Genomic DNA, 13200 nt, shown 5'->3' with positions numbered 1-13200 from the left:
ACCATTTCTGGAAACTCATTCCAGGTATTCTAGAAAAGCCTGATGATGAAGTATGATCAATGATCAATTGCAATCTCTCCTACTTCTGCCTTCTCAATCCCAAAATTGCATAAGTGAAGCTTGGTTCTAGAAGCGTTCCTGACCTCCCATCCCACCATTATGGAAACCAATGATGTTTCTCATCAACCAAAGAGCACAATCAGTTCTCTCTCTTCCTCTTTTCTCTCTGCCCCCTTCTGCCTAACAATGCATAATAATACTATGAAATAAACATTCAGCAGTCTTTCTGCAACCATTCTGTGGAGCTCCCTAATCACCATCTATAGATGGTGCTTGAGTTGTGTTGAGCAACTCTTTGGGTTATCAGATCACTGTCAACCCAAATACATTTTTAAGACTTTTAATACAAAGAATGTAAGGTTACGATTTCATATCAAACTTTGGAACCAGGAGAAACAGTTCATGAGATTTTCATTTTCTCCAGTCAATGTAATCCCAGTCTCTAAACTCTGTTCTTATATATATCATTTTATATAATGGTCTCTTTATGGTGTCTCATTATATGTTGATTTTTTTCTGATGGCCTACGGAATCCTTTTTTGCAATATTCACATCTATGTGGGTAGTCTTTTGTATGTATGGAGATTACATGTCGCTTAAAGCCAGAGGCATCTGTAGTATTATAGTCACAATACTGACACTGGTAAACCTTCCTTCCACTATGGGTCTTCATGTGCTTCTTAAGTTCAGTCTGCTGCCTAAATCCTCTCTTGCACCGTTTACATTTTAAAGGGGGATCTCTGGTATGAACAGAGAGGATATGGCCACTGAGCACAAATGGATCTGATGTTCTAAAGTCACAGTGTCTACACTGATGGACTTTTTTACCTTTATGGGTTTCACCATGCTTTTTGAGCTCAGAAGGACGATGAAAGCCCTTTTCACACACTTCACATTTGTGGGGGAAATCTTTAGTATGGACAGAAATGATATGTCGCTTAAGGTCACTTGAATTGGTGCTCTTGTGGTCACAGTGAGGGCACTGATGTGTTTTATGTCCTTGAAATAACTCCAGGTGCTGCTGAAGCTCAGCTTCATCAGAGAAGGCTTGGGGGCAGTGCTCACATTTATATGGTAAAACAGTGCCGTGTTTGGCTTTCATGTGAGTTTTAAGATTGGACTGATCAGAGCACCGAAAGATACAGTGATGACAATGGTATGGCTTTTCCCCTGTGTGGGTCCTCATGTGCTTCTTAAGTTCAGAGGGGTGACGGAATCCCTTCCCACACTCAACACAAACATGAGGAAAATGTTTGTTATGAACGGCGAGTAAATGTCTATTTAAGAGTCCTTGTTCTGCAGTTTCATAGTCACAGTATTTGCATTTATAAATTTTAGGCTCTTTATCTCTTAATATAAGCTTGTTTGAACTCAATGGACTAGCTTCTTTGTACCTTTTTGTGTATTCTGTGAGTTCAAGTGTTTTATCAACTTTATTTATGAGCTTATGGCTTTCTAAGTGGTTATGAAAACTTACTTTCTTACTAGTTGTGAAGTCACAATCTGTACATTGGTATTTTTTCTTGATCATATGATCGGGATGATTCTTCATGTGTCTTTTCAAGAATCCTCTGGATTTAAACTTCTTCCCACAAATATAGCAAGGGTATACAGTCAAAGGCTGCCCATCAGGACCAATTATAATAGCTGAATTAAAAACATAAAGTTGTGACAACAGTTCAATAAAGAATTTTAAGATAGGTAGTACTGCAAATATTAGCCAAAGTTCACTATGCACTAAGTATTGGGGGAGTGGGCAAGGGGTGATGGGGAGATTTGTCCTCAAAAAAGAAACAGCTCTTTTAAAAGCATTTTATAACAAAAGTGGCATGCTGACCAGTCATGTTAATATATACCACATAGGAAATTACCAACCTAAATGCTCTTTTTTTAAAAAAAAAAGGGCCTTAAAGTTATATACAAGCAAGTACTACTGGTTACACAATGAAAAAAAGACAGTGACCTCTACCATGCAAAAATGATAAGCAAGTGGAGAGGAAATGACTACACACTAATAATTTTTTCTTGAGTTATCATTCAAATAATAACTGCCAAAGAGAATCTTCTTTATGTTTTCCAAAGTCCTTTGCATACACTGTCTCCCAGGTACCTCACAACAATGCTACTGAAGGGAGAACTACAGGTATTTCTGCATCATTTTAGAGATGCTGAAATGAGGTACAGATAGATTCAATGACTTGCTCATACTAGGAAATTGTTGGAGATGGGATTTGAATGTAGAGGGCTCCCCTGATTTGGAGTCATTTCAAGATTCACAATGCACAGTATTTTACCTGTTTGCCATAGCCTGCTTTCTCCCCGTTTCCTTCTCTTGGACTTCTGTTTAAGTGCTTTATTTGTGTTAACACTATCACAAATCTGAAGGTACTGTGCTGAGGTACCATCTTTATTTTCTAATCTGGTGTCCAAATTATTTCCTGAAAAAATCAAAAGACAATTAAGCTACATATAATGATTTTCTTCTATGATGTTTTGGTCAAATGTATTGCTGGATTATCATCAGGTTGCCCTTCAGTTGAACAAAAGCATTATACACATAGTCTTTGAAGTCAACCTAAAAATATCTTACTCCACACCCTGAAATGGAGACTATTTATACAATGAAGGCAAAACGAAAAAAAAAATCCCAAGTCCAAGACCATTCCCCTCTGCAAGTCCCCCCAAAGCTAAGCCGAAACCTCAATCCATGTACCAGAAAAGGCTAAAAAATCAGAAAGGAAGAAGAGGAAATTAAAGGTTTGGCAAACAATATCCCCTGTGTCTATATGCCAAAGTACTCAGGATGACTGTAAAAGTTTCAAATAAAAACAGTTCAGCTATGTGGGTTTGGGCGTGCTTCCTGATTTTACTGCTGCCAGCAGTCCTGGCTTTGTAAAACAGTTTGTCTCTGTCAATTTGTCTGTCTCTTCCACACATAGAAAAAGGCTCAGTTTTATTCGGAACTTTTTATAGAGTCCACCTGAACACACTGGCTCATTGATGCTTGGTGACTGCCTACCCTGTCTTCATATTGCACTCCCTTTCCTCCTGGCTGCTCAGTATGCACTGGCAGGCTTTTTGTCAGGGGTTGGAATCTGGTCGAAAGGTTGAATTAATGTTCTGAGTGCAGGCTCTGAGTTTCATTTAGGGCTTAAAACAATTGGAAATTCAACAAATATGGCAGGTTGACTTCTACTCTGTGATAGGTGCTTCTCTCATCAATTAATCCTGCAACTTCCAGCTAAATCATCATTGTTAATCACTTTCCACCAGCATGTGCAAATATTTTCATCGTGTTGGAAAAATTCCTTTTCTCAAAAAAAAGTAAAAAAATGAAAAACAACCACTACCCATGGGCCAAAACTAAAAGGCATTTTGCTAAAAGAAATTTTTATGTCTTTAATAAACCAAGACATTGCTGCTCCATGTAAATCCATTGGTTACTGAAGAAACTAATACAGTAATACTCAAGTCATAGGAATCCCAACAATAAATGATCAATCGATTCAATAACCATTTTCTTTCTCATTTCTCAATCTACTTGATTCCCAGTATCTGAATTTGCAAAATCAATACAGCTCTCTCCCCAAGTCCCCAAATTCCAGAACACTGTCCCCTTTCAATCCTTGGAAAGTGTTTTCCATTAAACAACATTTTTAAAACCGATCTCACCAGCTTCATCTTAACCCTGGTCATCAAGGCAAAGAACCACATTATGCACTCCTTAAGAGTTTTAGCTAATACTTCTAAGTATTAATAGCCCAAAGGATCTATTATCTCACTGAAGCCAGTACTACCATCAATGGTCAAGATTAAGAGGAACATAAAAATGGCTATGTACCAAGTATTGATGATATAAACCTAAAAAGCTCCTGGCCTGAGAAGGAGCTTCAATTTTTTTAACCCTTACCATCCTTCTTAAAACCAATACTGTATATTGATTCCAAAGCAGAAGAGTGGTGAGGACTAGGCAATGCGAGTTAAGTAACTTGCCCAGGGCCACACAGCAAGGAAGTGTCTGAGACCAAATTTGAACCTAGGACCTCCTCTCTCTGGGCCTGGCTTTCAAGACACTGACATCCCTAGCTGACCCCAAGGAGCTTCTATTTTACTAGTAGGTTAGTCTAGGAACACTGAATAAATACAAAGTAGATGCTAAATCATACATAGAAATTAAATTCCAGGAAGGGAAGACCACTTACAATTGGGAGAGCTTACAAAAAAGTCTCCTTTAAGACGCAGCACCTTTGAAAGAATAGAGGGGACCTACGTAGGAAGTTATAAAAAGCAAAATAAGTAGAACCAAGAAAAGATTATATAGAGCTACAGAAATAATGTTTAAAGAATAACTTGTGAATGTTGATAAACTGTAGAAACACTTAAGAAATAGTTATATATAAACATATTTTGGGGAGGTCAAAAGATGCCTTCTCTACTGTAGGGAAGGAAGTAGCAGGTCATTTTAATGTAACAAACTAATTTTTAAGAAAAGAAAAGAAATAACTGAGGGGTCAGGCAACCAGAAAGCTTATTAGGTACTTTCTGCAAACTCATCCAATCTTTTATCTCCAACCTTCACACAAACACCAAAGAATTATGTGCCAGATGTGTTATTAGTTAAATCCATGTTAGATGGATAACCCAAGGGAAAATTTGATGAAAACAATTACATCAATGAAAAAGCAATAAAAAATTAAACCTGGAAGCTGATAAGTCTAATGACCGAAACCACCCTCCAATAAGAGATCAAGATTTTTTGTCACATCTTTCTTTGCTGAGCTTTAGGGGTTGGATTTATGGGTGTATAATGCTGTGCATCACCATGTTGGATTTGGTTAGTTTTGCTGAACTGTTTCCCTCCCCACTTTTTTATTCTTTGTTAATCAATCAATAGCCCTGGAGATACAAAAACAATAAATGAAACAAACCTTCCTCACAAGAGTTAACATAAAAGGGAAGGCTCCTCTGAGTAGAGGAGGAATATATTGGGAAATTAAAATAATGCAAAAGTAAAATATACCAATAAATTTTTAAACTAAAAAAAAAAGGAAACTGATAATCTAAAAGGCAGATGTGAGGAGAAAGTACATCCCAGACACTTTGTTCCCAGTACAAAGACAGAAGTGGGAAATGGAATGGAAATGAATAGTTGACATCTACCCAGGAGGCCAATTTGATTGAAATAAACTATTATGTTGGGGGAAAGGGGATATAAAACAACAATGAAAAAAGCAGATGAGGCACTTTCTGATTATATCCCTCAGGAACCACTGAAGTTTTCAGAGCAGGAGACTGTGGCACAGTCAGATCTGTGCTTCGGAAGCATCATTTTGGTAACTGTATGTAAGAATGACTAAAGAGCAGGCTGAACCAATGAAGAAGGAGAGAAGTGAACTAGATCCTAAACGAGGGTTGAAGTTGTGTGAACAGAGAGAAGGGAGTGAACTGTGGAACGCTCTAGAGATAGAATTCATAAGATTTGGCAACTGATTACGGAGAGGGAGAGCGAGAGAGGGGGAAATAAAAAATGATTCCAAAGTTTCAGCCCTGCTTAACTGGTAGGAGAGTAGACCTCTCTGGAAATGAGAAAATTTGGAGGGCAGTGAGAGTGGCATGAAACGAGGAGCTCTTACTTGAACATGCTAAGTTTGGGATTCATGAGACATATAGGCAGAAGAGATCCTGAGTAGTTAGTAGGTCTTAAGCAACTTTTATTATCTGTATCCTCATAAATTCTATAGAGGTCCACATAATGTGGAAGCATCCACAGAAAAAAGTCTGACATTTGTAAAAAAAACCACTATTTATAAAACTTTTTTCTCACACACACCTAGTGGCAGATTCAAGATGTAAGATGTCTTTCAGTTCCAAATCCAAAGCTTTTCCCATGCACAATATGACTCCCCAAACAGTGTCTAAATGCTTAAGCAATTTGGGAGCTTGGTATTTTTCCACCCAGACAAGTTTAAACAGTCCAACTAGTTTGTGTGTATAAATACTACATAAATCCCAATCCTCATAACCAAGTTTTCTACTTACTATATGCAATAAGAACTTATCTTACACCTAATAGTTCATATCAAACTACATTCTCACCTGATGCCTCACATTCTTCATACCTCTGGGGAAGACTTTCATCTCCTAAAAAAAATAAGTAATTCACAGACTGAAATGCTAAAACATCACAATGATGACAAAAGAGTCATTTACTCATCTACTAAATGTTTCATTATGCATTTTTCTCAGGAGTTAAGTTTTTTGTTTCTCTGATTTCATTCCATATATTAGAAAAGTAATTCCAAAGGGTAGGGAGTGAGAGGAGAGAAAAAAATCAGTACTCTTGAACACACCTGTCCAGAAAAACAATTCAAACTGTGTTCAAAATTAGGTCAAAGTGAAATAAAAAAATAATAATTTGAACTTGGTTAAAAAAATTAAAATATTCCTGGGATATTCTGACAAAGACAGAGAGAAAAAGGAGAGATTGGAAGTAAGTGGATTTGGATTCATAAGACTCAAGTTTACATTGCAGTTTTGCCATCGGCTCTACAGTCTTGGGCAAGTCACCTATCTCCTATGTAAAATGTGAAAATGTGAGCATGGAACTGAATGGCCTGGCCTCAAGGCTCCTTTCCAATTCAAAAGTTATGATTCTGTATTTGTTACATAAATCTATTTCCCATCACCTATTTCCCCCCAAAATTTGTTTGGTATTCTAGTATTCATAAAATTTAACAGCTTCATTCAATGTCTGTATTTGGGGCACTCACCTATATATAGATTTTTTTTTATTCTTTAACCCTTACCTTCCATCTTGGAGTCAATACTGAGTATTGGCTTCAAGGCAGAAGAGTGGTATGGGCTAGGCAATGGGGGTTAAGTGACTTGCCCAGGGTCACACAGCTGTGAAGTGTCTGAGGCCAGATTTGAACCTAGGACCTCCCGTCTCTAGGCCTGACTCTCAATCCATTGAGCTACCCAGCTGCTCCCTATATAGATTTTTAAAAGAAAGTCTATCCCCAAAAAGATACAATGCACTAAGTGAGGATCATTTGAAAAGAGACAGGCTGTTGTGCAGTAAAAAGGATTCATTTGTTCACATAATGCATCTGATATGAAATGACCTGCCTTCAAAGCCCAGCAGCATCCCTAGACATAACCTAAAGAATAAAAAGCTGTTTTTTCCCAAAACTGCCTTATAACACATGAGCTATTTTGTAGCTAAAGGAAGAAAGGAGGAGGGGGTTTATCTTGGACTCATGCCTTCCAAAGGAGTACCCACAGAAGAGCATTAATAGCAACATTTTAAGATGCTATGAAATTACTAAAATTTTGTTGAGGATAAATATGCTTAACCACTTCAGTAAACTGATGCACTCATGATGGCATTAGCAGGGTATATTAATGGGCTTGATGAATGGTCATGCACATTTTTGACTTCAGCACAAAAAAAGAAGGGTATCCTACCATATGCTGCAGCCCAGGCCACAGGAACAAATGTTTTATTCACACCAGAATCTTCCAGCTGGGCCTCAGGAAGAGCAGGGGCTTCCTCATCCCCTACAATGACTTCCATATAAACTTCATCAGCTATGTCAGCACAATCTGAACAGGACAAAGTCTAAATTATAAGCTGAAATGTTTATGAAATGGGTACAACTTTCCAAACAACATAAGTAGTTCACCTTTTCAAGGTATAAAAACGGTTGTGCTTAGTCTGGTATATTTTTAAGTGTAGCTGGAATACTTCAAGGAGAAGAAGCATTGACTTTTCAACCCCTCCCCTAAAAAGAGGTTACTTTTTTCTCTTGGTAAGACCTGATCCTAGGAAAACAGCTCTACATTGTGACTGTGTAAGCTGGGATTTGAAGTAGATGCAGCATTCATTCAACTAACATGCAAGCTTGGTAACACAAGCTCCTAATTCAAAGCTCCAAATTATTTTCTCACAGGAATAAGACAGTCATTAAGCACTACTTATATGACTGCTGTGTGCCAGGGCTACAGGCACTGCACTAGGCACTGGGGATACAGAGAAAAGCCAAAGTCCTTATGGCAAGAACTGACCACACATTCACCTATGAAAGCACAAACATCAGAAAAACATACTAGTCATAACAAAGTCTAACATGGAGAACATACTTAATGTTTATGGAATTAAATGAAAACATGAGGTAGTTTCTCTTGAATATTGGTGCTTGAGGACGTGATTCCAACTTTAACAAAACATCCATCCTTCTGTCAGCCCAAGAAACTGGTTCTCATTTGTCTCAACACTGAGAGACTTTTGTTTCAAATCCTGCTGCCCCCCCCCCTGGTTTGAGTTTCTGGTTCTGTCCCTGTTTTCTATACCCATTTCCAGTCCCCTCTTCAAATCACCAAGTAAAAGAATTAAGACATCTTGCAGTTCACACATACAGGGCTAAGAGCTGTGTTACCTCACTATTCCCCCAAGCTGACATCATTCTCTGAATGAGGAATAAAAAGAACAAGTTAGAGACTAGTACAACTGCTTCTCTCACTCAAAAGATTTATCAATTTGGAGATGGAATTAAGAGTTAGTTGAGAAAATCTCGTCTCGCATTCTCACTCCCCGAACAGCAAAGGAAGACTGTAAGGTAGGTAGTGAGAGACCATGGCAAAAGAGAGACGATTTTTCTGATAAGATGGTAAAATAGCTTGGTACTATCTATTCCCCTCCCCTTTTTTATGCGGGGAGGAACTCATGCAAGAAGAGTATACATAAATTTATTTTGCTTGATCATGCATATTTCTCTTAGCAGTTTTTTACCCAGTGCCATGGGGGGAGCATATAGGAGGGGAAGAAAAAAGAAGGGGGAAAAGGTTATTTTTTAAATGCAAATAAGAGAACAGAATTCTGGAAGAGGAGAGAAAGAAGAACAGACGAGCAAGACAGCTTTGAGAGCTATAAGCAGGACATAATAGAGACTAGCTATGTCATATACAATTCTATTTTTCTACTGCACAGTAGCCTAGAGATCTCCTTAGGTTTCCTCTTAGCCTAAATAGCCTCCTTAACCCAAGAATCTCTGGGGAAGGGAACAAGCATTTCTTAAGCATATGCTATGTGCCAAGGATTATGCTAAATACTTTATACATATCTTGAATGAGTGGCAAACAGGGTGAGAGTGGAGCAATAGGAAGATACACTTGCCCTTTCCCATTGGCTAAAGGAAGGATAGTGAACCAAAATTTTTCTTGTTGAATTTAGATACATTCTCACAATATTTTTGCTTAGGTCATTTAAAATTATTTGACACAAATGTGGAGTCATGTCTTTCTGTCTCAGACACTACCTATGTTATTTAACAAAGGCTAGATGTGTGTGTGTATGTATGTATACACATGCTACATAATGCTATAGTTGCATAAATTTTTAAAAATTTATTTTGATTCTTACTGAGATCGTCACCCTCATGAGATGAGTCTTTAACTGCCATGTAAACCATCTTCTCCCGCTGCAATTGGCCAACACATCCCTGCTGTTCAAGTACTCCAGGGATAGAATGTCCATTGTGGAAATCACTGTCTGTAACAACTTCTGTTCCACCTCAAAAATTAAAAACAGAAATTTTCTAAGAAAAACAGTTGTCATCCACCACTCACCAAGTCCTCTGCTGCTGCCTCTTCATGGAGTGCAGGTGAGACAAGAGTCTTTAATGGCTGTGCGCCAAAGGAGCCAGCATAGCTTCCACCACATCGGAAAACTTCAGGTATGGCCAAGGCCACAGTAACAGACTGCTTACTACCTTCAGGCCAGGCTAATGAACTAAACAGGTAAATGTTGGCAATAGTAAACTAGTTATGGAAGCCTATGAAAAGGGAAAATATAAAGCACTGGGTGGCCTAATTTTTATTGAGTCCAAAGGCATGATGAAACAGCAGTCAATGGGTCAACATTCCTTTCAAAGGATGAGGATGTAGAGAAAGTTTATGAAGAATTTGATTACTCTCTTTCAAGGTAACCACCATGATCTTTAAAAAAGGTTGAGAAGTAAGATGTGATGAACACTAAATAAAGGCTTGAAGATAATATAGAAGCTTTGTGCCAATATAGCATGAATACTTTCATAAAATGGATCAAGTGGCACTAGGTACAGGAAATTTGTGAAATTTATTTCATAAAAATGTAATTAATTATATTTTAACATGAAGGAAGTGACTGGTTACTAAGGTGGGTATCTTTACATTGCAGAGTCATTACCCACATCTGCTGTCTGTATACAGGTAGAATACAGACTTGGTAAAGAAATCTCAATTAAAAAGAAAGATGAGAAGGTATGGAGAAGTATGAGAAGGTACTACTCAACTAAATTAACTCCAACTTGTTCTAATTTTAAACAAACTATTGATGCAGAAAAATAAAGGAAAGATTAAAAAAACACAAAAGTATCAACCAGTGCTCAAGTCCAATTGAAAGTCACCAGAACAAGGAGGTAAAAAAAGCCTAGAAAGTACTTCATTACGTAAGCAAAGAGTTGACTGATCTACTAAGTAGAGGGATGTAGCAGCCAAGAGTAATAACACTGATTTACAATAGAAACTTACCTGTAAAACCTTACATATGAAGATGATAGAAGATTAGGAGTAGCCGATTCATCACAAAACAGTAATAACAGTTGAGAGAAAAACAAGCTTACAGAAAGATTTGGCAATACATCCAACTAAACAAAATCAAAGTGTCATATATTCCTTTAAAGATGCAACAAGAAAAAGGAGAGCAAAGGCAAAAAAAAGGGAAAAGAAAATAATTTCCTCCATTAATTGCAAGCCACCACCTTCCCCAATTAGCTACATGACAAAAATAAAAATGGCACAATAAAGCAAAGATGAGAAAGGCAGCTGAAAAATTAATGGCAAATATGCATAGGTGGCTCATGTTGGGGACAAAAGTGACTGGTTCTTAACATGTGACAGAAGAGAAAACCATAGACTGGAAAAAAAATCTCAGACACTAATACCAAAAAAACAGAGACAACAAAAAAATCCATTAACTACAGTCCTACATGCCTTTACCAGCCATACAGATTTTTTATTTTATTTTTTATTTTTTATTTTTTTTTAAACCCTTGTACTTCGGTGTATTGTCTCATAGGTGGAAGATTGGTAAGGGTGGGCAATGGGGGTCAAGTGACTTGCCCAGGGTCACACAGCTGGGAAGTGGCTGAGGCCGGCTTTGAACCTAGGACCTCCTGTCTCTAGGCCTGGCTCTCACTCCACTGAGCTACCCAGCTGCCCCATATACAGATTTTTTAAATGAGAAAACACCACATTGTTAAGAAGGTAAAACATAGAAACAGGCTTTTAGGAAAGGAAGGAAATCAATATTCTACAGCAGACCACAACTTTTTAGTCACATAACTGACTACAAAATGGAGAGAATAAAGTATCCTACTGTGCTTGCTGGTTGCCTATAAAAAGTATTTAATGGGATAAAGCAAAATATTACCTCAAGTAGTTTTCTCTAAATATTTCTCATGCATGTTAAAAATTACACAAGATTTCTTGACAACTGAGATAACCATCAGAGTCAACAAACATTCATTATGAAATAAGTTATAAAATAGGGAGTTATATGCTTGTTAAAGTTCACCCATTGTCACAGATGACATCCAGCAAAGTCTACAATGAAGAAGAGAGGTTCCCTGGAGATAGCAATTTTTCTCTAGCTATCATGTCTCTAAGATGAAACTGGGTTGGCTGCATCAATTCCTGCAACACTGCTTCTAAAATGAGATCTATAATCATTCAAACAAGTCTGGTATGACTATAGTCAGGAAAAATCAAATAGGAATACCTAGAGTCAAGACAATGACACTATTCCACTGGGGGAGGGGAGAGGGGAAGAGCAACTAAGAGAACTGGACTAGATGGCCTCTGAGTTGTCTTCAAGTTCTAGATTGATAAGCCTATAATATCATAATGTTGCATGGCCTTAGAATAATATCACACTCTACAAAGAATTAATGCCACCCCAAAGAAACACATAGTGGGAACAGGTAGGCTGCAATTCATTACCAAGAAGTAATTGTCCAGGAGAAGCTATATAAAGGATATCATGAAGAGAGTTGGGACAAAATAAAGGAGGACAGGTAAACAGCAAGAATAAGAGATGGACAGCCTGGGTGTTATCATGGTATCAACATAATGTCAAGATATTTAGGGGGAAAAAAGATATTTAGAAAAAGGCCTCTAACATATTGAGTGCATCCCTTGGAAAGATTCACAGAAAGATGTGGAAAAGTATCTCACAAGATAACACAGTGTAGGCAGGATGCAATAATACAAAACCACAGAAGCACTGAGTGAGAGAGTGAGAGATGTCGAAACTCAAGTTAGTAAGCTATGAAGAACTTTGTTTCTCAGTTAAGTATTTTCCTGTAAGAAAACATTAAGTATTAGGTGAAATCCTCAAAGAAATTTAACATTCGTAGACAATCACTGCAAAGTTCAAACCAAATCCCTCTACTTACCTTTTTGATAGATTCGGTTGCAAAACACTACTCACATATATACTATGGTAAACTCTTCGGCCAGCTACGTTACCAAACAGAAATGCTCACGATCACCCAGAAATGGCTATTTTTTGTGTATATTGTTCCCAAGTTGAAGAGAAAACGTCTAAGCTTTACTAACACAATTGTCAGATCACCCCCCAAAAAAGACAAGGACTGGTGGCTTCTATTAAAAAGAGTAAATCCAAGTTGGATCTGTACCTATTTCCACATCATCTTCAGCTTCAGCTTTAAAAATATATACTTTTATAACTTCTGAACCAAACTCATCTTCTTTAGTGACATCATCATTGGAAGCTTCAGTGTTGATTTTTACTGGTGGGTTTGCAATTTGGTCTAGTTTCTCTGCATCTTCATCCACTGTAAAAAACAAAGAGAAGGCAAACAATGAGTTCACGTACAACTTACATTTAGCAGTCAAACAGTGAGATCTAACAGTAATATGGCAAACATTTTTTTCTCACTGGTAATGAATATTTGATAAGCACTTAGTTAATTAAAAAAAACCCTTTTACCTCACATTACTTTCATTAAGTTAAACTCTACCCAGAAAGTGAAAAAGAAGATGTATAAAGTGGGCTATGAAATCAGTATTATAGGACCC

General features: G+C 37.5%; 1 protein-coding gene across 1 annotated transcript in view; it reads right to left on the bottom strand.

Moving 5' to 3' along the window:
* Positions 1-529: 529 nt before the first annotated feature.
* Positions 530-13200, bottom strand: part of ZNF711 (zinc finger protein 711) — a 107206-nt gene continuing 94535 nt past the window's right edge. The window contains exons 14-19 of the mRNA XM_044682812.1: positions 12798-12956; positions 9482-9631; positions 7528-7665; positions 6157-6201; positions 2355-2498; positions 530-1707 (exon numbers count right to left, since the gene is read on the bottom strand). Of these exons, the coding sequence (XP_044538747.1) occupies positions 530-1707; positions 2355-2498; positions 6157-6201; positions 7528-7665; positions 9482-9631; positions 12798-12956 (1814 nt within the window). The remainder of the gene's footprint in view (positions 1708-2354; positions 2499-6156; positions 6202-7527; positions 7666-9481; positions 9632-12797; positions 12957-13200) is intronic.

The sequence above is a fragment of the Gracilinanus agilis genome, chromosome X, assembly GCF_016433145.1.
Source record: "Gracilinanus agilis isolate LMUSP501 chromosome X, AgileGrace, whole genome shotgun sequence".
Lineage (NCBI taxonomy): Eukaryota > Metazoa > Chordata > Mammalia > Didelphimorphia > Didelphidae > Gracilinanus > Gracilinanus agilis.
Note: the sequence above shows the minus strand (reverse complement) of the source record. Positions and strands in the feature narration are given on the sequence as shown.